Source organism: Rana temporaria, chromosome 3 (genome assembly GCF_905171775.1).
Source record: "Rana temporaria chromosome 3, aRanTem1.1, whole genome shotgun sequence".
NCBI lineage: Eukaryota > Metazoa > Chordata > Amphibia > Anura > Ranidae > Rana > Rana temporaria.
In genome coordinates this window covers 426432441-426457194 of record NC_053491.1, presented here as the reverse complement: position 1 = coordinate 426457194, position 24754 = coordinate 426432441, and the positions used below count along the sequence as shown (strand labels likewise).

Sequence of the window (24754 nt, the reverse complement as noted above, 5' to 3'; positions counted from 1 at the left end):
GCAAGGGCTGCTACTGGTGATCGGCTGAAAATTCTAGTTGCCTGGCTGTCTTTGCTTTCTATATTATCCGAAGGAAACCTATGCAGATAATTGCAAGGGGTGCTACTGGTGACCTCCTGAGAATGCAAGTCACCTGGCTGTCTCTGCTTTCTATATTATCCAACGGAAACCTATGCAGATAATTGCAAGGGCTGCTACTGGTGATCGACTGAGAATTCTAGTTGCCTGGCTGTCTTTGCTTTCTATATTATCCGAAGGAAACCTATGCAGATAATTGCAAGGGGTGCTACTGGTGACCTCCTGAGAATGCAAGTCACCTGGCTGTCTCTGCTTTCTATATTATCCAACGGAAACCTATGCAGATAATTGCAAGGGGTGCTCCTGGTGACCTCCTGAGAATGCAAGTCACCTGGCTGTCTCTGCTTTCTATATTATCCAACAGAAACCTATGCAGATAATTGCAAGGGGTGCTACTGGTGACCTCCTGAGAATGCTAGTCACCTGGCTGTCTATGGAAAAGGAAACATATGCAGAGAATTTGTGACCTTCTAAAAAATGCTAGTCACCTGGCTTGAAAAATGTCTGCAGAAAACGTAGAGAATTATGAGGGCTGCAATTGGTGACCACCCGAGCATGCCGGTCACCTGGCTGTGTCTGGCTGCAATATTTTGTAAAAGAATCACAGATGCAGAGAATTGCAGGGGCTATTACTACTGCTGACCTATTTCTGAGAATGCTAATTGACTGGCTGTGTAATATGCAGAGAATCGCAGGGGCTATTACTACTGCTGACCTATTTCTGAGAATGCTAATTGACTGGCTGTGTAATATGCAGAGAATTGCTGTCTCTGATTTGTGGAGGGAGCACACAGAAGCCAGCATGGTCCACACATCGGATCACTATGACAGCCAGGAACCTGACACCTCTTGAGCACTCCTGTCAGCCTGCAGAGGATAGATTGGTTAGAGTAACATCCAATGAGAGGCGTTGCCCCAGGAAACCCTCATCCCCGCCCCTCTCTGCACACTACAACTCCCGGCACCCCCTGCGTGGCCCCGGCCGTGACGTCAAAGTGCAGGCCCCGCCTCACCCTGGGCCGCTCAGTCTCCGCCAGCCTCCAGGTCCATGTTACTTCCTGCTGCCTCTGCCCCGGGGATCGATAGGCGTGGGGTGTCCCCGGTCCGAGGAGAAGAACAACCCCCATTCGTGTGAGGTCATGGGGCTCCGCTCCCCCCAATAACTTCTTATCCCGGTCCCCACTCCCCTATTGATGATGATTTATTGTCAGTGCTGAGCCCCCAATACTGTGCCCCCCCCCCATCCCCCTCCATCTATAGATCACAGCCGGGACTTTTCTCTATTCTTCATCTCTTCCATTGATGGGATCCCCCCATTGATCCGGATTTGGGGTGCCCCCCCCAGGTTGATGTGGTCCCCCCAGGTTTGGGGTGGCGTATCAGTGATGCTGAGGTTGTGAATGAGCCCCGGAGACCATGGAGCTGGAGAATATCGTCGCCAACACCGTCCTACTAAAAGCCAGAGAAGGTAAGGAATGCACGCCGCGGCCGCAATACCACACTTTATATCAAATTTTATGTTGTTTGTTTTTTTATATCCTTTTTTTGTTTTTATTAGTAAAAATAAAAAAATATCCATATCTCTTGCTCTTAAAAAAAAAATTGGGAATATTTAAAGGGGATCTCTGGAAATAACGCAAAAGGTTCACAGGGGTGGCGGTACATGCAAGTGGTTGAGCTGCAGATTTATCCCCTACTGCCCACCTACTGCCTAGACTACAGCCAGAGAGGGGGGGCTGGTAACCTGAAGACTGGTCAAGTCAATGGATTCACGCCGTGACCGTGAGGCAAACGCTTGGCTGGTGATTGCTGCGCGTTATTCCCTAAGTTGTACTGGGGGAAAAAAAATCCAAAAACCGGAATGATGGGCATTCCAGGGGCAGCAGGGTGGCTTTCCAGAGGATGGAGTGCACAAAGCAAGGCCCATAAAGACATGGATGGGCGAGTTTGGGGTGGAGGAACTTGCCTGGCCTGTACAGATTCCTGACCTCAACCCGATAGAACATCTTTGGGATGAATTAGAGTGGAGACTGTAAGCCAGGCCTTCTCGTCTAACATCAGTGCCTGACCTCACAAATGCACTTCGGGAAGAATGATCAAACATTCCCATAGACACTCCTAAACCTTGTGGACGGCCTTCCCAGAACAGTTGAAGCCGTAATAACTGCAAAGGGTGCGCCAACTCAATATTGAACCCTACAGACTAAGACATCATTAAAGTTCATGTGTGTAAAGGCAGGTGTCCCAATACTTTTGATAATATCGTGTGCCCACACAACTGGTGTAGTAGTCCAGGATTTGAAATTCCTGCTGCTCTTTCCCATCTTTCAGTAGAGCTTCCAGGATGGATCAGAGCAATTCTGATGGTCAGGTGCTGACACGCAACCAATTAGAACCACTCTGTTCCATCCTGGAAGCCCCACGCAAAGATTGAGGAGAAGAGCGTGAATTTCAAATCCTGTACCGGTTGTGTGGGCACTGACCGCTCCTCATCTATGGAGGTAAGTACAGTGGGGACCGGGGAACATGTTAGGGCAGGGGTGGGCAACCTCTGGAACTCCAGCTGTGGTGAAACTACAAATCCCATCATGCCTCTAGGAGCCATGCCTGTGATTGTCAGGGTCTTGCAATGCCTCATGGGAATTGTAGTTTCACCACAGCAGGGGGGCCGAGGTTGCCTACCCCTGATCGCCTCTTTATGAATTTTTGTATTCAAAGTGTAAGCTCAGCTTTTCATAGAAAATGTGAATGAAAAGCTGACAGCCTCTCCCTGGGCCCCACTTTACCACTCGCCCTCCAGGACTGTGACGTGTTCCAGTGTCTGGTCCATTACACTGGCTGGTGTGGGTGGTGGAGATGGTGCCCACAGCAGGTAAGGAGACCTGGGAGTGAGTGTTGGCAGTTAACACTTTTTTTTTTCTTTTGAAAAGTGTTATGCCAACTCCCAACCCCCCATCCCCCGCTGCATTTATCTGCGGTATGTACCATCTACCTCCACCCACACCAACCGGGGGATGGGCCAGGCACTGGAGCACTACACAGTCCTGGAGGTCGATTTACATCGTAACACTCGCAGTGGATAGTGGACACTGGTCATCAAGGCCACTTCACTGTGCTAACCAATGAGGATCTCTTCTGAGCCGCCTTTCTTCTACTAAAGGGTCCCTGAAGAAAGGAGAGGTTCTGGTTGGTCAATCTGCTGACCAATGTGAATCTCTTCTGAGCCGCCATTCTTCTACTATAGGTCCCTGAAGAAAGGAGATCTGCTGACCAATGTGAATCTCTTCTGAGCCGCCTTCTACTGTGGTCCCTGAAGAAAGGAGAGGTTCTGGTTGGTCAGTGTGCTAACCAATGTGAATCTCTTCTGAGCTGCCTTTCTTCTACTATAGGTCCCTGAAGAAAGGAGATCTGCTGACCAATGTGAATCTACTCTGAGCCACCTTTCTTCTACTATGGTCCCTGAAGAAAGGAGAGGTTCTGGTTGGTTAATCTGTTGACCAATGTGAATCTCTTCTGAGCTGCCATTCTTCTACTATGGTCAGCAGATCTCCTTTCTTCAGGGACCTATAGTAGAAGAATGGCAGCTCAGAAGAGATTCACATTGGTCAGCAGATTGACCAACCAGAACCTCTCCTTTCTTCATGGACCACAGTAGAAGGCGGCTCAGAAGAGATTCACATTGGTCAGCAGATCTCCTTTCTTCAGGGACCTAATGTGAATCTCTTCTGAGCCGCCTTTCTTCTACTATGGTCCCTGAAGAAAGGAGATCTGCTGACCAATGTGAATCTCTTCTAAACTGCCATTCTTCTACTATAGGTCCCTGAAGAAAGGAGAGGTCTAGTTGGTCAGTGTGCTAACCAATGAGAATCTCTTCTGAGCCGCTTTCTTCTTCTATGGGTCCCTGAAGAAAGGAGAGGTTCTGGTTGGTCTGTGTGCTAACCAATGAGAATCTCTTCTGAGCTGCCATTCTTCTACTATGGTCCCTGAAGAAAAGAGAGGTTCTGGTTGGTCAGTGTGCTGACCAATGACTGCTAGCTGAGTATTATGATGTTACTCGGCCTCCAGGACTATGAAGTGCCGTTTTCAAGTGTCTGGTCCAATAAAACGCCTGGCGTGGCCAAGAGAAGATGCTATTTACAGCAGATAAGTGCAGCAAGATCGGGGAGAGGAGAGGTGCACCGAATGGAAACTTTGATATATATAATTATTGGACTTTTTAATATTGTGAACTAAAATGAATGAGTTTGGTCGTTATCGGCCCTTTGGCGCAAGAGAAGCTCAAGGAAAATGTATCCTTTTTTAAATTCTATGTATGTCTTTACACTGATCCGTTGCGCTCCCATTGTGGTGTTAAAAACCTTGCTTGCTGCATTTTTGGTCAGTTAAAAAAAAAAATCGCACCTCCCTTTTTGAAATGCATTGAAAATGCATCAATAACGCACCTCTGTTGTGTTTTTGGTGTGTTTGAGTCGCATGACCTATGAAAAACCCACCATACGCATAGTAAAATCGTGGCAAACTCGTGTGCATTTTCAGTGGCATTATCGACACCTTTTTCTTTAACTGCAAAATGCCAAACATTTTTGGCCGCCAAAATTCCGGTGCATCTCTAGGGGAGAGGGTGTTCGCTTTACTATGAGAACTTATCATTTTAAAGAGGACTATATACTAAACTGTTTTTTTTTTTTTTGTTTTTTTTCTTTATCATGGATAGAGTAATACCCCTTTCACACTTTGGTTAGTAGTAAAGCACCGCTTGTTTTAGCTGCGCATTACCACTGTTTAAGCATTGCTTTTCGGCCGCTAGCGGGGTGCTTTTATCCCCAAAGGAGTTAAAAACGCTCATGTTGCAGTGCTTCCGACACACTTTTCAGGTGCGTCATTTATTGCAATGGACGGTGTATACAGCGCTCCTAAACTGCCCCCAAAGATGCTGCTTGCAGGACTTTTTCTAACGTCCCACAAGCGCACTGACCGTGTGAAAGCAGCATGGGAGGCAGTTTACAGGCGTGATTTCTAGCACTAAAACGCCTCAAAACTGCCTCAGTATGAAAGGGCCCTAAGGGAGGGTTATACTAGGAGAGACTGCACTTTAGAGTTGTTGTATATGTAGCACCCTCTAGTGTAGAGTGCTAGATGGTGTACATAGTTTTTTTGTTTAGTGTAGGTAAAAACAGCCAAGCCTGTGTTGAATCTGGGTCAGAGTGAGTGGCTCAGGGAGATTGGATGACTCACCAGGCAGCACCTCTGGGACCTCCCCCCTACTTCCTGGAATCTTGGAGAAGTTTCCAGAAGAATGGGAGGGAGGTTAGGAGTTGGAGGTGTTGAGGCATCCAGCAAATAGGCTGGCAGGGGGTAGGCCCCTCCTGAATACTCTGGGTCAGACCAGTAGGGGGCAGTGTGAGTTTGGGTGGAAGCCTCTAGACAACATGCTAAGGAGGCTGACGGAGGCCACTGAGTGTAGCCCCCTAGTTTTTTTTTGCCACCTGTGTACCTTTGGGGAGATTTCCCTTCACTTCCTGTCCCAAACCCAACAGGAAGTGAGGAGGCATTTCTTCAAAGCGAGGGAATCCCTGGTTGTCACCAGAACTAGTGTCCCTATTGGAAGATTTCCCCTCAAATTCTGAGTTTTCACCCGAACAGGAATATTCTTTCATTGATGAGGGAAATGGAACAAATAGCGGGAGAACAGACAGCAATAAAACCTGACAGAGTTGAGATGGATTAGAACTCCTATCGAAAACTAAAAAAAATGTTTAGCCTTTTGATAATTCTCGAACCCTTCCCTTCTATTCACAATATTAACGTGGAACTAAACGCATCACCTTAACGGTTTCAAAAAAACAGTTATGTTCCCTGTTACTGCCAGGAATGTAACTGTCACGTTTCTTGTGCTCTCCATCAAACTGTCATACCATCAGATGGCTGGTGTCATAACTGATCACATGTGCAATGCCATGGCAGCTGAAGATCAGAGGCCAAGATGGCTGCTTCCCTTGCTGAAGACAATAAGAGGGTTTACTTCCACCACGTGCCGACTGTATAATTTGTATATACGGTGGCACTGCTGCACAGGATCACGTACCTAGTACCCATCAATTCTGGGTAGGGGTCCCGCTCTGATTATGCACAGCGGGTACCATGGATTCGACGTCCACTGGCATCCATGATCCTTCAGTGCAGAGGGAGAACGGCCGTCTGCTTATGTAAACAAGGAAGATCGATGGTCATTCTGTCAGTAGGAAAGGCATGGATGAATCCTGTGTCTCTGCAAAGCAGGAACAGGGATCCATACCTCCCACAGTACACAATCACTAGCTAGGCACACATTTAACACTTTGATCGCTCCTGATGTTAACTCTTTCGTAGCCAGTGTCATTAGTACAGTGACCATACACACATAATAATAAATTATATATATATATATATATATATATATATATATATATATATATATATATATATATATATATAATAAATCACTGTATTGTCACTGGTCCCCAAAAAGTGTCAGGTAATGTCACAATGTCCACCGCAATATCACAGTCCCACTATAAACGAATGCTCGCCATTACTTTAAAAAAAAAAAAAGTCAGTTTTCATCAGGAACTTTTTTTTTTATCGGCAGAATGCTGATAAAAGAAAAGGTTCCGATAATGCACCGCGTTTTACCATGATTGCTGTGCTTGTGGTGTTTTTTTTCATAGATCATGTGACTCAAAAACTGCATCAAAAACATCACGAGTGCGTTAATGAAAACTGACCCATTTTTTTTTGTTTAAACGGTGTAAAAATTAATAAGAAAAAAAAGTTTTTAAAGCACCCCGTCCTGACGAGCTCGCACGCAGAAGCAAACGCATACGTGAGTAGTGCCCGCATATGAAAAGGTGTTCAAACTGCACAAGTGAGGAATCGCCGCAATTAGAGCGAGAGCAATAATTCTAACCCTAGACCTCCTCTATAACTCAAAAGATGCAACCTATAGAATTTGTTGACGCCATTCCACAAGCGGGCGCAATTTTGAAGCGTGACATGTTGGGTATCATTTTACTTGGCGTAACATTATCTTTCACAATATAAAAAAAAATTGGGCTAACTACTACTACTGTTTTTTTTTTTTTTTTTTTTTTTTTTTTTAAAGTTCGCTTGTGAGAACGCTGCGCAAATACGTTGTGACAAAAAGTATTGCAATGACCACCATTTTATTCTCTAGGGTTTTAGGAAAAAAAATATATAATGTTTGGGGGTTCTAAGTAATTTTCTAGCAAAAAAAAGTTTTAATCTTGTAAACACGAGTCTGAAAAACAGGCAAGATCCTTAAAGCGGAGGTTCACCCTAAAAAACATCTATGTACCATCCCATCCAGCATACTTGCCTCGGCTACAGTATGCTTTTTTTTTTTTTGCGCTGTATTTACCGTTTAATCGGTCAGTTTCTTTTCAGACTCCCGCGGGGAATAGGCGTTCCTATGAAGAGGGGAACATGATTGACGTCCGGCTATGGCACGTCACGCGTTCCGAAAATAGCCGGACTAGGTCTCGGCTCTTCACGGCGCTATACAGTGCCTGCGCACGGACTAGGAGCTGACTGCGCAGGCGCCGTATACAGCCGAGTCCTATTTCGGCTATTTTCGGAAAGCGCCATAGCCGGACGTTAAATGTTCCCCCTCTTCATAGGAACGCCTATTCCGCGCGGGAGTCTGAAAAGAAACTGAACGATTAAACGGTAAATACAGCGCAAAAAAAAAGCATATTGTAGTTGACGCAAGTATGCTGGATTAGATGGCCTATAATTCTTATAGGGTGAACCTCCGCTTTAAGTGGTTAAACAAAATATATATTTTTTTTCTCCAAATAATAACGTTTTTTATTAGTCATCTCAAAAAAATTGGCATTACACAGATACATATAATTATAATATATCTCTATCAACTTTACTAGTAACATTGCTTATAAAAACAAACATAGTAAGCAGTTACACGCATAACTTTGCATAGATAAATTGCAGAGCAGAAGAGTAAAAGAACGAGGAAAGAACAAAGGGGGGAAAGAAAATAGGAGAAACCAGATGGGGGGAGACGTTGGGTTACCACGTTGACTTTGTTACCGACTCACAAACCCTCCTGAAGATGCCACCTCTCCCAGACCCCGTTGTGGTCGTCCAGCCTATCCCGTATACTGGCCGTCATTTTCTCCATAACTTCAACGTCTTTGACCCTGGAGTACAGAGCGTCTTGGGGGTGATTTTTTTTTTCTCCCAGTTTAGGGCAATTGGGCACCTTGCTGCTGTGAGATTGTGTCTGAGTAATTTTTTATATGGTTTGGCTAATTTCGGTTCAGATAGGCCAAACAGGAAGAATTTCGGTGACCTAGGTATTGGCACCTCAAAGAGGCATGTCAATAATTGTTGTGTTGAACCTCAAAGGGGCTATGCTAGGACATGATCAGTAAATGTGAAAGAGTGCCTCTGTCTTGTTGGCAGCGCCAGCATCGATCAGAGGTGGAGAGGTAAATTTTATGGAGTACGTCCGGAAGTCGGGTACCAAAAGAAGAGCATTTTATAGGCGTTTTCCTTATAGAGGGTACATAGGGAACTCTTGGCAGTCTGACTCCAGATCGCCTGCCAGGCCTCCCCAGGGAGTTCCTCTCCCAACTCTCTCTCCCAGCAGGGCATACAAGCGTGTTTTCCCCGTACTGGTATAGAATACGCATTTAGGATCTGGTATGTCTGAGATCAGCCCCTGTATGTGTTCGGCCTTCTAGTATGATAAGGTCAAATGGGGAGGGTAAGGAAAATTGCAGGGGTGGGGCTATGGTTTGGGCATATTGTCTAATCTGCAGGTAGCCGTAAAACCCCTGTCTGGGTAGGTCATGTTTGGCTTGGAGTTTCGAGAACGGCAATAATTTATGGGATCTGGGATCCACTAGATGACCAAAGTGGAACAAGTTCCACAAGGCCCAAGGCCTTGGGTAAGGCTTGCAGGTACTTTTGAGTTGCAGAGGAAGGAGGTCAGCAGTGAGCAGTCAGATTTAAGCCCACCGTCACGGGACAGCTTGCGCCATAGTCGCCTAAGCTGGGACGTTGACCTCAGTAACCGTCCAGGGTCTACCTCCACGTTCACATTCCAGAGAAGGGAATTCGGGTGTACAGGAGCTAGCCAGGTTTTCTCTATTTCAGTCCGTTTATTGTACGACTGCTGGGGGAACCAGGAGACTAGCATGTAGTTGGGCCGCTTGGTAATTTACTAGGTTGGCAAAAAAAACTAAACTTGTTTTTAGTTGTATTACACGGGTGGGGGGGGGGGGGGGGGTGGACTGGTGCACACAGAATATGGCACAGCTGTGCGTAGTAACCAATCGGCTTCCAGGTTTCATTGTCAAAGCTAAATTGAACAAGCTGAAGTTAGAAGCCGATTGGCTACCATGCACGGCTGCACCAGATTCTGTGTGCTCCAGTTATAGTAAATCTCCCCCATACTAATACCGTTTTCTGCAGCACTTCCTCTGGGTTGGAGCTTCCCGGGTCAGATTGTACATCTCAAGGGTTGGAATCTTTTCCTCGGTTTATGATGCCCTCTTAGATTTTTATGACAAACATTTTTTAGTTTTTATTTGTTTTTGGCCGCTCACCTTTGTTTAACAAGCCAGGAGATTCTATGGACTGTTTTGCAAGTCAAAGAATTAGTGTGAATGGGAGATGCGGGATGAGTGGTGGAGAACCTCCAGACGCATTGTTGTGTTTGCGTTGTATTGTTCAGGTGACAGGTTACTTTTCAGATCAGTCATGGATTACACGTCAGTGTTAGTAATCCGTTCAGTCTTTGATCTGGTTATGTATCATTTTATGACTTCCTCAGCACGGATGTTTTTGTGGTTTGAGTTCTTGGCGCTGTATTTTCCTTCATTATAACAACCATGTGAAGGTACTAGGCCTCTGGTGCCCAATCTGCAGCCTAGGGGGCCAAATGTGGCCATTTGGCACTTTTTGTGTGGTCCTCAGGGACCCTGCAGAAACAAATCTGTTTCCCTATTACCCTGTTATAGCTGGGATCTCTAACAGTTGTATGTAATGTCTCCAATCTGTAACTCTTGAAGCATGTCCTCAGTCTCCCAACAAGCCTATATGGTGTTCAGCCTCTAGCACCATGTCTGCAGTCTCTGACCAGCTCCTGTGCCATGTCTGCAGTCTCTGACCAGCTCCTGTGCCATGTCTGCAGTCTCTGACCAGCTCCTGTGCCATGTCTGCAGTCTCTGACCAGCTCCTGTGCCATGTCTGCAGTCTCTGACCAGCTCCTGTGCCATGTCTGCAGTCTCTGACCAGCTCCTGTGCCATGTCTGCAGTCTCTGACCAGCTCCTGTGCCATGTCTGCAGTCTCTGACCAGCTCCTGTGCCATGTCTGCAGTCTCTGACCAGCTCCTGTGCCATGTCTGCAGTCTCTGACCAGCTCCTGTGCCATGTCTGCAGTCTCTGACCAGCTCTTGCGTCATGCCCGCAGTCTCTGACCATATCCTGGTATCTCTGCTGTCTCGAAGACTGAATAATAACTTGAAGTGCACGAAATAGAAATTTTGGTGCCGAAAAAGAAAATGCAGGATGCCCTTGGCCGAAAACCAAAAGATGGCTTTTAAAAAAATATATTTTTATATAGAATTGTATTGTATTCCCACATTTTAGTTAATATCATGAATTTAAATGGATATGAATTTGTCGGCCAGTATTGGCACCTTTTAGCGCAAGAAATGTTCAAGAAAAATGTATCCCTCTAAATTCTATGCATGTCTTCACACTGTGTTCCCTTGGGCTTCCGTTGGTAAAAAAAAAAATTAAAATTAAGCTTGCTGCATTTTTGGTCAGTTAAAAAAAAAATGCAGCAGCCCCCCCCCCCCCCACCAGGTTGAAGTGCATTGAAAACGCAGCAGGAACGCACCTGTTAAGTTTATTTTTATGTGGTTTTTGAGTCTCATGACCTACGAAAAAAGCATACTAAAGTCGTGACAAAATTGCATGCGTTTTTGGCGCCATTATCGGCAGCTTTTTATTTTAGCGGCAAAGTGGCAATAACACAATTTTGCCCCATATGGTTCGGCCGCCGAAATTTCAGTGCGTCTCTAATAACTTAATTTTATGTGTGTCCCTTTGGGGGATGTCAAGGACCACCCTTGAGGGCCCCCCATATCGGTAAAGTTGATCACCACTGTTCTAGACTTTCTGAAACCTCAAACATTGGTGCTTTCTTTAAAAGTGGATTCTTCTATATGTATTAGTAGGTGGTCACATTCAACTGGACTTATTCTGTAATGTGGAAGATGTTTCACAGCTTCTCCAAGCCACTTCTTCAGTTCTTATGACATCTTAGACCACAGATGTCAAACACAAGGCCCGCGGGCCGAATCCGTCCTGCCGAACCTTGTCATGCGGCCTTCTGGCCACCGCCTCCGGCTCTTACCCACTCTTCCTCCCGTCACTTGTAAACACAGGAACTTATGTATTTACAGTGATGGGCTATGGTCACGGCGAGACCCGGCTCCCGTTACTGCGCATGTGACAGTTTCGGGCTATACAAGCCGAGCGCGGAGATGCTGCACCTGAACAGGCAGCTTACAAAAATTGACTCCTTACATGCTGAGCGGTCGGCTAGACACGCAGGCACGGGCTGGAACGGCGGACACTCAGGCTGGATGAACCACTTGAATGCAAAAAGTTGAGTGCTTATCCCTGGGGATTTCACAGGGTGTGGTAGTGGGGGGAGGGGGGGCAGTAGTTGGGTGGGTGGTCTGGTAGTGGGGGGGGGGGGGGCAGTAGGTGGGTGGTGGTCTGCTAGTGGGGGGTTTGGGGATCTGGTAGTGGAGGGGCATTAGTTGGTGGGATGATCTGAACCCTACATGTAGCTCACCCATGGATCCTTCACTCTGTACACAGGGCACTTTTGAACCTTGCACTCTACGTAGCACAACTCCCTGAACGTTGCGCTGTGTGTAGCACACCCCTAAACTCTACCCTCTGTCCACAGCGCACCCCTGAACTCTGAGCTAATTAAATAAAAAAACATTTATAATTAAATGTAGAGGCAATTATTTAATGAGTAGATGCATCACCTTGGATGTACAACCGGCCTCTTGAGGACAACCATACTGCTGATGCGGTCCCCGATGAATTTGAGTTTGACACCCCTGTCTAAGACAATCAACATCCGCCTCGACACATTCCATCATGCCCACAAATATTATTTTGTAGGAGTGTACTGGCATAATTTATACACATATGTACGTAAAAGCATGCATGCGCATAAATTCATTCTAGTAGCTGGAATAAATGAATATTATAGGTAGTGCCAAGAGTTTACATGCATATGCTGTGAAATGCCATACGCCTGTCTGCGGACATAATTGCATGTCAAGCTGCAGTTCCAGCTCCTGGGATGAAGATCCAGCGTAGATGGGAGTATTTTAATACACCCGTGCGTAAGATGCTTTGTCTTTTCAGATGGATCTGGCTATGGTAAAACCTTGGTTTGCAAGCATAATTTGTTCCGGAAACATGCTTGTAATCCAAAGCACTTGTATATCAAAGCATTTTTTTTTTTACAGGGTATGAAAGAGGCGCCTCTAGGTGTAGCAATAAGTTGCTAAATATTGTACTTTCATTAAATGTAATCATATTGCTACACTTGGAGGCGGCTCCTTTTTTTTTTTTTTTTAATATACTCTGTTTTGACATGACGCTACTCTTTTATGTCAAGACATCGCTTGTATATCAAGGCAAAATTTATGAAAACATTTTGCTTGTCTTGCAAAACGCTCTCAAACCAAGTTGCTCTCAAACCAAGGTTTTACTGTACATGTATTTTAATTTCCATAAATTTTATAGGTAACAAATAAAAAAAAATGGGGGAAAAATGCATTTGCTCTTAATATCTTCCCTCGAGAATGTTTACGTAATTTGTTTACGTAATTTGCGCACTGTCATGTACCATAAAATATAATCAACAAATGTGTGTTGACTAAAATGCAGTCACCCTAGTGAGACTTTATGTAATGTAGCGAAATGGTAAGACTCAAATTAAATGTGTGTTATATTTTAAAAGAGCTTTATTCCCCTTTAACACCGCCACACATGCAAGGGACAAAAAAGTATAACTAATTTAGTTTTGGATAGATTGGAGAGGGATTAGAACAGCTGTCCGTTTTAATCACTGTCTGTGCCCCCATTGGGGAGATTCTGTCCTCTGTCCTCTGTCCCATTTACCATTATCATTGAATGTAAAAGAAAAATCTAGGCCCGAAACAACTAATCGGCAACTAATCGATTTAATCGGCCAGTAACATAATGGGGTTAAAAAAACTAAAATTAGCCCTTTATAGTACAAAAAAGCAAATCGCTACTGTAAACATTACTTTCGTTGTCCCACAGTAAAAAAAATGAACCCTTAGGCCCCATTCACACGGACGGACCGTTCAGGTCCGCCTGTCAGTTTTGACGGGCGGAGCGTTCAGTAGCGATTATTTGCTCTTTTTGTACTTTTTTTTTTTTTTAACTCCATTATGTTACTAAACCTCTCAGGCCGGGGTCACACCTCTGTGTTTTTTTTGGTCCTTTTTGCAGAAACTCACTACAGTTCATTTACATGTTTTCCCATGGGACACGTTCACATCCATGATTTTTTTTTTCAGCTGCTGCGTATTTGGAAAGGGCGAGGACTTTTTAACGCATTTTTTTTTTGGGTTCAATATACTTCAATAGAGAAGCTGCAGAAAAGCATGTAATGCGTTTTTACGTTAATTTGTGTTTTGTAATCTGCCCAACAACAAATTGGGCCAAATTTTTTTTTTTAAAGCTATTATCCGATTAATCGAAACAATAATCGGCCAACTAATCGATTATGAAAATAATCATTAGTTGCAGCCCTAATTTGCACGAGTGCTCCGTTTTTTTTTTTTTGTTTTCTTTTTATTTAATTGCAACTTGCATTGCTTTCTGTGACATGAAATTGGAGGTACAAATTGCACTGATCTGCGGTAGTGCAGGGACCTTTTTTCTTTTACTCAGATTTTTTTTTTTTTGTATGAGAAAAAAGGTAGTACAAAAAACAGTGTACCCATAAAATATCAGTACACTTTGTACAAGTATTGCTCTTGAAAAGCAAAATGACAGTGGCAACAATCTAATACTGTAACGGAACATGGATGAGACAGGACATACGAGACATCAATTTGTGAGAAGAATAAGTTGATCGTCTAAGACATAAGGGTCGTTTGTTCGCGAAAAATGGCAAAAGAACATCCAGGCAATCGAGGCAATATCATTGTCTGAACCACTGATGTCTACAGCATTAGTAAATAGGTATGTTTCCCTTTTTTTTTTTTTTTTTTTACATTTCTTGAGTTGTTTTTTTTTTTGGCCTAGGCACACCCCCCTGCATGCATGAGCTAAGGGCAGATAAATTCCAAGAGGTCAATGCTTCATGAATCATCTGCCCTCACTCAAGATGGCCATGGGCAGAAATGCTAGGGGGTGTTTTTTAAAGTGATTTCTCAGCAAAATAAAGCATGGAGACATGGATGGGGGTGTTTGCTTTGGATATCAACTGCTTGCTGCTCACGCTATAGCTGAATGACTGCTACAGTGCAGGCTTACTTTTCCGGCAGGGCGTCTTATTGATGTCCTCCTGGGATCGTGCCCCCTGCGGTGCACTTTGTGATCGCCGAGTCCGAAGAACTCTACTGATCACAGATCGGGGTAGAGGGCCTATCACAGCAGCCCCTTACCACGTGATCAGCTGTCAGCCAATGACCGTTGATCACAGGATGTAAACACAAGGCAGGTATCTGCTTTTCATTCCTTATGCTGACCGCATGAGGAGAGATGAAGAGGGCTGATAACCAGCTTATGTTAAAGTGGAGTTCAAGTGAAAATTTAAAATAAAAGCCAGCAGCTACAAAAACTGTAAAACTGTAGCTTCTCTTCTGTCCCACGATCCATTGATGTGCTCACCCCAGTCAGTTGCACCCGCTATCTTCGTTCCTCTTGGTTATGGGCACCTGGCTGTGACCGCTTGTGGCTTCACAGCTAGCTGCCCACTGCGCGAGTCGTGCTGTGCATCGTGAGTGGTCGATGCAGTCTTCTGGGACCTGTCAGTCTCACTGAAGGCTGTGGGAGAGGGAGGAGAAATTCCATTTCCAATGGCCTAGACGATCAGAATAGAAGTGCGAGCGAGTACCTGTCAAAATCAGGTACCCGCTCCTCAAAAGTGCCAATTTTTCAGGAGTACGAGTTCTTTAAAGTGGAACTTCCCCTTTTGGGTGGAGCTCCGCTTTAAAGTGACATCGGCACTGATAATTGGGACACTGATTATCAGTGTCATCCTACCAGTGCCCCCTCATCAATGCCCATCAGTAAAGGAGAAAAATTACCTGTTTGCAAAATACATTTTTTCTAATTTTCTATTTGTTTAGCAAAAAAAAAAAAAACCCAGTGGTGATTAAATTTCACCAAAAGAAAGCTCTATTTGTGTGAAAAAAGATAATTTATGCATTTCTAATGTGCGTTTAGCTGATTCTTCCACACCCTTAAGGCCCGTACACACAATATGAAAATCTGATGGAAAAATTTGTACAACGAGCTGTCTGCCGATTTTTCGGATCGTTGGAGGCGATTTTTCTCTTTTTCGTCAGACAAAAGCTGGATGTGCAGAATATAAAATTTTTGTGGCCATCTAAATTTTTTTTTTTTTTTTTTTTGTCCGGGCTCATTTGTGTTATGGAATTGTGGTTTTGACTGTATGATATTGCCTTTTATAGTCTGTGTGTTCCTTATTTGGCATCTTATTGTGCACATAAGATCCTTAAGCCTCAGGTGACCATCCCATTCTCACTAATTGATGTTCTGGAAGTTTTGTAGTACCTATATTCTATTACAGTATCGGACTGTGGTCGCTCTTATTTTGTGTTTGGAGAGCGAAATTTGTACAATGTGTACTGCTATTTTAAGGGCACATTACATTTTTGTATTGCTTTATTTCTTTTGTTATATTGGAAAACTTTTAATAAAATGATATATCACTTTGAGTGGTACATTTTGAGCAGACATTGCTGCTGAGAACTCCTGGGATCCCAGGTGTACTTGCTGCACCATGGCGTGTTAGGATGTATAAAACGAGGCCCAGCAGCCTTATTGGGATGGATAACTAAAAATGGCTGAAATGTTTTGTATTGCTGGCGAAAATACGGCTATCCATTCCTTTCAGTATTGACCATGTGTCTGAAGGTCTTGGTGCCACTCTGTCTTGCTAAGCTGTCTAGCCTCCCAACGGTCCCTGGAAATAACCACGGTTTTCCGGTCGCATAACCACAGGGCCGATCCGCCCTATAGGCTCACTATGCAAGGCGCTTTGGGCCCCGCAAAGCTGCGAAGGGCCCCCCAAATTACTAGAGGCCCCGCCTGGTGAGAAGTCATTTTCGCCCCCTCACCCTGCTTTTCAACTCGCTGGCTGCATGGGAGAAGAGGTAAGAAGTCGGCACCCCCCCCCGCTTCTCAATTTAATGTAAGATGTCATTTCCGACAGTAGAACACCCCCTCCCCCCGCTTCTCAACTTCTCAAAATATTTAAGGCTTCATGTACACTAGCCTTTACTGGCAGATCCTAAACTTGTTTGGGAGCTTTTTTTTTTTTTTTTTTTTTTTTTTTGCCACAGCTCCTAAACTCTGCTTCATAAAAGCCCATGTACAGGTAGGCCTTTAGCAGCATTTAGGTGAGCTTCCACCTCGCTCTCCTGAACGCGGAAGAATCGCGTTTAGCACGGGAACCTTTTCACCGTCCATGGGAAAACACTTTAAAACCGCAGCGTGATTTTGCCACGGTAAATGTAGGCCAGTGTTCGTGAAGCTTAAGGGTCCTTTCACACTAGCGGACCGTTCGTCCGCTCATTACAAGTCCGTTAATGGACTTGTAATGAATCCCTATGGGAACGCGTCCGTTAGCGGATGGAGCATCCGCTAGCGTCCGCGTCAGTCGGGATCCGCTTTTCCAAACGGAAGAAACCCTATTTTTCTTCCGTCCGGCGGAGCGGAACTGATGCAGACGGACAGCCGGTCCGTCTGCATCAGGTTCCCCATAGGGGACAGCGGAGCAGAGACAGGGCGGTCCCTGCACTGTGTGCGGGGACCGCCCTATCCGCCGACAGCTGAGCGGGGATCCCCGCTGAGCCGACGGAGACACACGGAGCGGACCTGGAAACGGTCCGCTCCGTGTGAAAGAGCCCTAAAGTAGTTTCTATTGTAGATGGAGAAAGGCCGATAAGGGTCTAAACCGTCAGGGATCCCGGAGATCAGATTTAAGCACTGTAAACGGTTGGATCTGGTATTCATTTTTCCGATTAGTCACACATATGGGTTTCTTTTTTTTTTTGTTTGAATTGCCAATTAAAGGTAAAAAAATGGGGAAAAAAAAACATGTTGAAATTGTTCCGTTTGAAAAAGACAGTATTTTGATATCTCGACACACTTCCAATAGGAAACTTTAAAGTGGAGGTCCACACAAAAAGTCGGAGCCCCCCCCCCCCCCTGAAAAGGTGCCAAATGTGACACTGGAGGGGGGGGGGGGGTTCCGACTTTCAGTAACCAAAACTGCAAGGTTTATTCTTATGACGTGTCACAGGAAGCACTCTAAAGGCTAACCGAGGATAGAGCTAGGAATAGACTTGAAAAACTTAAAGGACTTGTAAAGAATTTTTTTTTTTTTCCACCTTAATGCAATCTATACATTAAGGTGAAAAAAACATCGGATGCTGCCGCAACCCCCCCCCCCCCCCCGTTATACTTACCTGCCCCCTCGAAAGTCCCGCGAGGCCCCGAGATCTTCTTCGCCGCTCAGCCTGGCCGCTGATTGGCTAGAGCGGATTAATTGAGAGCAGCGCAGCCATTGGCTGGCGCTGCTGTCAATCACATCCAGTGACACAGCGCGCCGAGGGGCGGGGCCAAGTGATACAGCGAGCGCCCACTGTATCACGGGAGCGCGCCCGCAATTACTCACCACCATGCGAGCTCTCGCATGACACTGGTCAGTAATTGCGGAGAGGACAGAGACAGCCGCCGAGGGACTCCAGAAGACTTGGATCGTGGCCACTCTGTGCAAAACGAACTGCACAGTGGAGGTAAGTATCACATGTTTGTTATTTTTGAAGCAAAAAAAAAAAATTCCTTTCGGGATACGTGAATGCTGATGTCCCAGCATTCACCGCTCTATCCCGCACATGTGCAGTGTTGGCGGCGAGCGGCGCCGTCAACACTACACAGTTGCCATCACAACGGCCGGCGTACTGAGAAGTTCACGCCCCATTGTGACGACATACACAGCATCACAGTATAGATCGTCTCCTGAGAGTCAACACATCACTCCCAGGAGACATTGCGCACGGCCGGGGAAATCTAAAGACACGCCCACTCCCGCAGGAATGAAACCCGGAAGCCACATACAATGCACGATTCTAAAGGTAAACATTGACCTACGGAAAAAAAAAACGATGGATTGCACATCTATGTATGCTGCTGCTATGAGTGAGACGAAGTTGATTTTTAGGGTGAACCTCCACTTTAACCTACAGGCTTACAATGTAATACTGACATAAAGTACAAAAGCAAGTTCTTTCTAAATCCCGCGATAACTCGCGGCAGACCTCCGCAATGTCTCCTGGGAACAATGACAAAAGCTCCCAGGAGACATTGCGGCATCGAGGAAGTGACGGAATACCCGCACACTACCTGATGAAGTTATATACAGGAAGCGGCCAGTTGCATAAAGGATTACTAAGGTTCGCCTGCCCCTGACAGTGACCCGAGCTGGGCATTGGTGAAGGATTGGCTTGGGCGGCTCGGCTGCTCTAGTCCTGCACAGGGAACGGAGTTCCTGCTGTGAAAAAAGTGCAGGAACTCCGTTCCCACGCGTTCCCGCAGGACTTGAGCCCTGGACTTAACTGACCCAATTATATAGGTTGCATCAATCTGCATGCCACTGGGCCTAAAACCAAGATGGAGAGGTCAGTGGGTAGCACTGGTGCTGATATCCCGTCACATGCCCACCACAAGGCCTAAGGTGCCAAGACCAAGGTACTGCACTACAAAAGCTCCCTCAAAGCAGCTGGAGCCGAGGAGCACCAGAATAATCCACGTTCTACAAAATGGCCTACGCCCCTCGAGTACCTATCTAAAGGGGTCAAAAAGAAAATGCATGGATTACATGACAGTAAAAATACTGTCAGATCGATCCTGTATATAAATGATCCACCATAGGGGAACATCCAAAGGGGGAAAAAGTTGATGTTAAACAATTTATAGAAATTAATCTTACGTTTTTCAAAGAAGATTGTGGATAATCATGGAGACTCGTATAGAATATAGAGCACCAGACTTGGGATCTAAAAAGCCAAATTAAACAAATTAAGAGTCAGGGAAAAAAAGTAAAAGTAGAACACGGTAGGGTCCAACATATAGGAGGGTCCATATAGATATGGCAAGGAATGGGGTCCTAAAAGGGTCTTTACCTTAGTATCAGTGCCGATCTGCTTGTATGGCGTGCAGGCTGCACCCTGACTGCTCATATGTGGGTCTGGCCATTTATAAAGATCTCTACCACTTGTAACCTGGCCAATCAAAAAGCCCCATCCAGGGACGGATGGGTTGCCAGCCAATCAGGTGGTCTCGGCGTGTACTTGGCTCCAGCATAGACAGAGAGTAACTTCCAGCGGGGCAGGATGACTTCCTGAGTCATGCGCCTACTGGCGCAGAGAAGTGCCCGCTTGGATACGCTGGTGAAAATGAGGCGTGGAAGTGACCAGGCCTTGCTCTGGATCACAAAGGCAGAGCAAGTGCCGCCCACAGGGGACACGTCCATGATGGCCACACAGCCAATAGGCGGAAAGGCTAGAGAGACAAAGATCCACAAGGACCAAGATGGAATGCATCCATGAATGAGCAAAGGGCGGGTGGCCTGGGTGCGTCGGGCAGAGCAATAAAACACAAAGCCAGGGACCAGGCCACACAATGGGCGAGCAGCAGGGAAAAACACCGGACAAGAAGTGTTGAAAGGTAGCCGTGCCCCCCGATTGATGATTGGTTACACACAAACAGGAGTCCATAATCTGCAGCAGACCAATGAGCTGAGTCTAACAACTTTTATTATTGGTCTTCATTCAGCAAGGTAATATTAAACGGCCTAACGCGTTTCAGGGGTTCAAAGGTATCCCCTTCTTCAGGGCTCATATGTTACCCAAACTTAAGAGAGCTCAATGGTAGAATCGCCACAATGAATTAATGAAAAGTGATGCGTTGGCTGTTTTTATTTTGTCTTCCTGAATGAAGAGCAGTTTTTGGGCTTTCAGCTGATTGGTTTGAACAGAAATGCCATGAAATCTATTTTTGGTTGTCTGTCAGTGGGCAGACAGACGTATTCTCCCTCCAATGGTTTCTGATATAAATGATGCCGTCAGTAGGGATATTTTTAAACCCTTGTGTTATTTGGACCGGGTCCCTAATCTCTGAAGATAAGATTATGTAAACAGACACCTTGTTACACCTCCAACCTTTTCTTTTACTTGTCAAGAGACGTCCTCAGTCTGAACTTCTGATGCGGCTGCGAAGACTTTTACTTTCTCTGCCTTTCCTGTGAAGCAACAATTCTCTGAATTCTCAGAAGTCTTTGCTGACAAATGGGTGGTGCTGAGCTTTCCAGTCAAGTGCTGCTTGAATTTTGTCTACACTTCCCACCCAACACACTGAGATTTGAAAATCAAAGGAGCCAGGTGGAAGATTATTGGCTGGACAGTGGCTGCATCCAGTCTGACGCTTCTTTCTGGGTATTCTGACCGCTGTCGGAGTGCAGTGGGCACAACGGTAGATTTGTCTATCTGTGCTATTAAGCATGCATTGAAAAATCTGGTCGATTTTTTTTTTTTTGTTTTCGTTCCACCTTCAGGCTGAACAAAAAAAAAATCCAATGGTGTACAGCCAGCTTAAAATGGAGGTTCCATCAAAAAAAACTATTTTGCTTTAAACTGTAGCTTACGACTAAAAAATAAAAAAAAAAGAATTTTTTTTTTTACTCATCTGGAAATGCCTGTTGCTATGCGGTCCCACGAAATCTGCCTTTGAAACCACCTAGGATTCTGACATCATCTCCCTCTAAAGCTCCTGGGAAATGTGTCATCATTTCCCAGGATGCAGTGCGCTGTCCAATTATCACTCCCCATCCAAGACTTCCAGGAAGTAAGTGCTTGTAGGCTTCACAATGCCCACAAGCAAAATGACAATGGTGTAGATTTTGTTTTATAAACTATCTTTTTTGAATATCTATGCGGATTGTAAAATAGTAAGTGACCAGATTTATATTATAAAAACGCAGGATGAAAGGACATACATTTAAAAAATGCTAATTGTGGTTGGAACTCCGCTTTAAAGGGTCACTAAAGGAAAAATAATGTTTTGCTGAAATGACTGTTTATTGGGTATAGAGACATAAAAGTTAACGGATTCCTTTTTAAAAATGACTAAAAATTGAATTTAATCTATCATATAATGTGCCTCTAGTTTCACTTTCGGTTTTAAAGGTACATACATGAAGTTGCGGGTGAGAGGTGAGTCGGGAAGACTCGCAGAACAAAAACAACAAATCCAGGGCAGTGTGTTTTTAAAATGAATCTGATTGGTTCTGAGGAGTTTTAGACACACAGTAATGACAGCTTAGACCACCGTGAAAATCTCCCAGTACCATGGTTGTAAGGAAAAAGACAACCAGGAAGTGTGGAGATCACAGCAGAATTACAGCTACTTCAAAGCAAAAACGAACAATGAGGACATGAAACCAGTACTGCAGTAAGGTAAAGGAAGCTAGTTAGCTAAAAAAAAAACATTTCCTTTAGTGACCCTTTAACCACTTCCAGACCTGCGCACGACGATGTACGTCCTATTTTTAAAGACGGATATCTCGGTAACGGCAGCAGCTGCTGTCACAACCGAGGTATCCATCTTTAGGGTGCGCGGTCTGGAATCCGATAATGGCGGTCTCCGCGGCGGATTCACCGCGAGATCGCCGTTATCGGTGGCGGGAGAGGGCCCCCCCCCCTCCCGCCGCTTACCGGAGCCGTCGGTAGCGGCGGAGGCGATCGGATGCTGTCGGCTGGTGAGCGGGGACGGGACTGAAGGAAAAATCTCCTTCGCCCGTCCCCATAGCTCGGCTGGGCGGAAGTGACGTCAAAACGTCAGTCCCGCCCAGCCTCTTAAAGAGACAAATTTTTTTTTTGGTCATTTGAAAAAATGACATTTTTTATTTTTTTTTCTATTTTTTGCATTTAAGCCCAAATATGAGATCTGAGGTCTTTTTGACCCCAGATCTCATATTTAAGAGGACCTGTCATGCTTTTTTCTATTACAAGGGATGTTTACATTCCTTGTAATAGGAATAAAAGTGATAATTTTTTTTTTTTTTTTTCAGTGTTAAAAATTCTAAAATAAATAAAAATAAATGCGAAAAGCAAAAAAAAATTTTTTTAAAGCGCCCCGTCCCGACGAGCTCGCGCGTAGAAGCGAACGCATACGCGAGTAGCGCCGACATATGAAAACGGTATTCAAACCACACAAGTGAGGTATCGCCGCGATCGTTAGAGCGAGAGCAATAATTTTAGCCTTAGGCCTCCTCTGTAACTCAAAAAATGCAACCTGTAGAATTTTTTAAACGTCGCCTATCAAGATTTTTAAGGGTAAAAGTTTGACGCCATGCCACGAGCGGGCGCAATTTTTAAGCGTGACATGTTGGGCATCATTTTACTCGGCGTAACATTATCTTTCAAAATATATAAAACAATTGGGCCAAATTTATTGTTGTCTTATTTTTTAATTCAAAAAAGTGAATTTTTTCCAAAAAAAGTGCGCTTGTAAGACCGCTGCGCAAATACGGTGTGACAAAAAGTATTGGAATGACCACTATTTTATTCTCTAGGGTGTTAGAAAAAAAAAAATATATAATGTTTGGGGGTTTTAAGTAATTTTCTAGCAGAAAAAAATGTTTTAGTCTTGCAAACACCGAATCTGAAAAACACCTAAGGTCTGGAAGTGGTTAAGCATGCATTGATGAATCTGGTAGATTTTTGTTTTCGTTCCACATGCAGGCTGAAAAATAAATAAAAATCCAATGGTGTACGGCCAGCTTAAAGCAGAGGTCCACACAAAGATGGAACCTCCGCTTTTCGGAACCCCCTCCCCCCTCCGGTGTCACATTTGGCACCTTTCAGGGGGAGGGGAGTGCAGATACCTGTATAATACAGGTATTTGCTCCCACTTCCGGGCATAGACCCCCGCAGAATTTGGGGGGGTCTATGCTGCCTTCTGGGAAACACACAGGTCCCAGAAGAGAGCAGGGACAAGTTGGGATGCAAGGCGCGACTCGCGCATGCACAGTAGGAAATCGGGAAGTGAAACCGCAATGCTTTACTTCTCGATTCCCTCATCGAGAATGGCGGCGGGGGGCAGCCAAGAGCCGAGCGTTTGGCTTTGGCTGCCAACATCAAGGACACCCTGGAAGGGCAAGTGTCCCTTTATTAAAAGTCTGCAGCTGCTTTTACCTCCGCTTTAATATATAGGTTGTATGATGAACTAGGTTTGCAATACCTAGTCCGGCTGCCTATCTTCTAAAGCTAACTCGCCTTTTATGTGAAGGTGGCCGAATCTGCCACCTTCAGGTCTTGGAAACCTCGAAGACTGACGACAGAAAAGATCATGAAGTCCATCGATTTAGGAATCCTGACCGGTCACCGCTCCAAAGCGACCTGCATGTTCCTCCCCTTTTAAGACACTGGGCGCCAAAGCGCCAGGAGCCGGCCATGTTGCACTCTGCCGTGAAAACAAAAGACAAGCTGCAATCTAGTTTTATGCTTCAACCAAGCTGACGGCACATGTTGACTCCCACTGGAAGCTTAAGCCCCCCTAACTCATTTCATCCATCATAGGATTAATTAAGCCAGTGGTGGGTGAAACGCGTTGGCTTTTGGCAGGAGTCAATAGTGTGTGCTGTCAGCTTGTTTAAACCACTTTTGAAGCAGAGAACACCAGCATGAGGTCCATCAAGTTCATCAAGTTTGCCTTTTTCTTTTGTGAATAGACTTATTTTGTCCCAGTTGTGGGTTCAGTTCAGTCCGGCGGTGGCTCACTGGTGGCGCCCAGGCCGGCGGTGGCTCACTGGTGGCGCCCAGGCCGGCGGTGGCTCACTGGTGGCGCCCAGGCCGGCGGTGGTACAAAGCAGGACCAATACTCCTACTGTCGTGGATGGCCCTCCGAAAGCCCCGGGCATGGAAGAGGGGAGTGCGCCAGAGCCTGTGATTTATATCTTCTTGAACTACGTATTGTATAAGTAAAGAATTTGAGTGGGAGAAGCCGGGTCAGTGCGGAGTCAATCTGCCTCTGTTGCTTTGCGACGTGCTGCCAGTTGAAAACGCAAAGCTCCCCTGCTTCAGGCAGAGATTTGAGGGAGCATAGTGATTAGCTTCATTAGTGTGCCAATACTCGCCTATTGTCCAGTTGCAGGTCAGGGGTGGGTAAGTGACCATGCTGTGTTATGTGCAGTGGAAAGTGTGGTCACTCACCTGGCTATGCTGTCTGGCAGGGAGTGTCTGCATCACAAGACTGGATTAATAGA

At 45.3% G+C, this 24754-nt stretch overlaps 1 protein-coding gene across 1 annotated transcript in view; it reads left to right on the top strand.

The window, feature by feature from the left end:
• Positions 1-1079: 1079 nt before the first annotated feature.
• Positions 1080-24754, top strand: part of LOC120933190 (G protein-coupled receptor kinase 5-like) — a 106567-nt gene continuing 82892 nt past the window's right edge. The window contains exon 1 of the mRNA XM_040346252.1: positions 1080-1546. Within this exon, the coding sequence (XP_040202186.1) occupies positions 1495-1546 (52 nt within the window). The 5' untranslated portion in view covers positions 1080-1494. The remainder of the gene's footprint in view (positions 1547-24754) is intronic.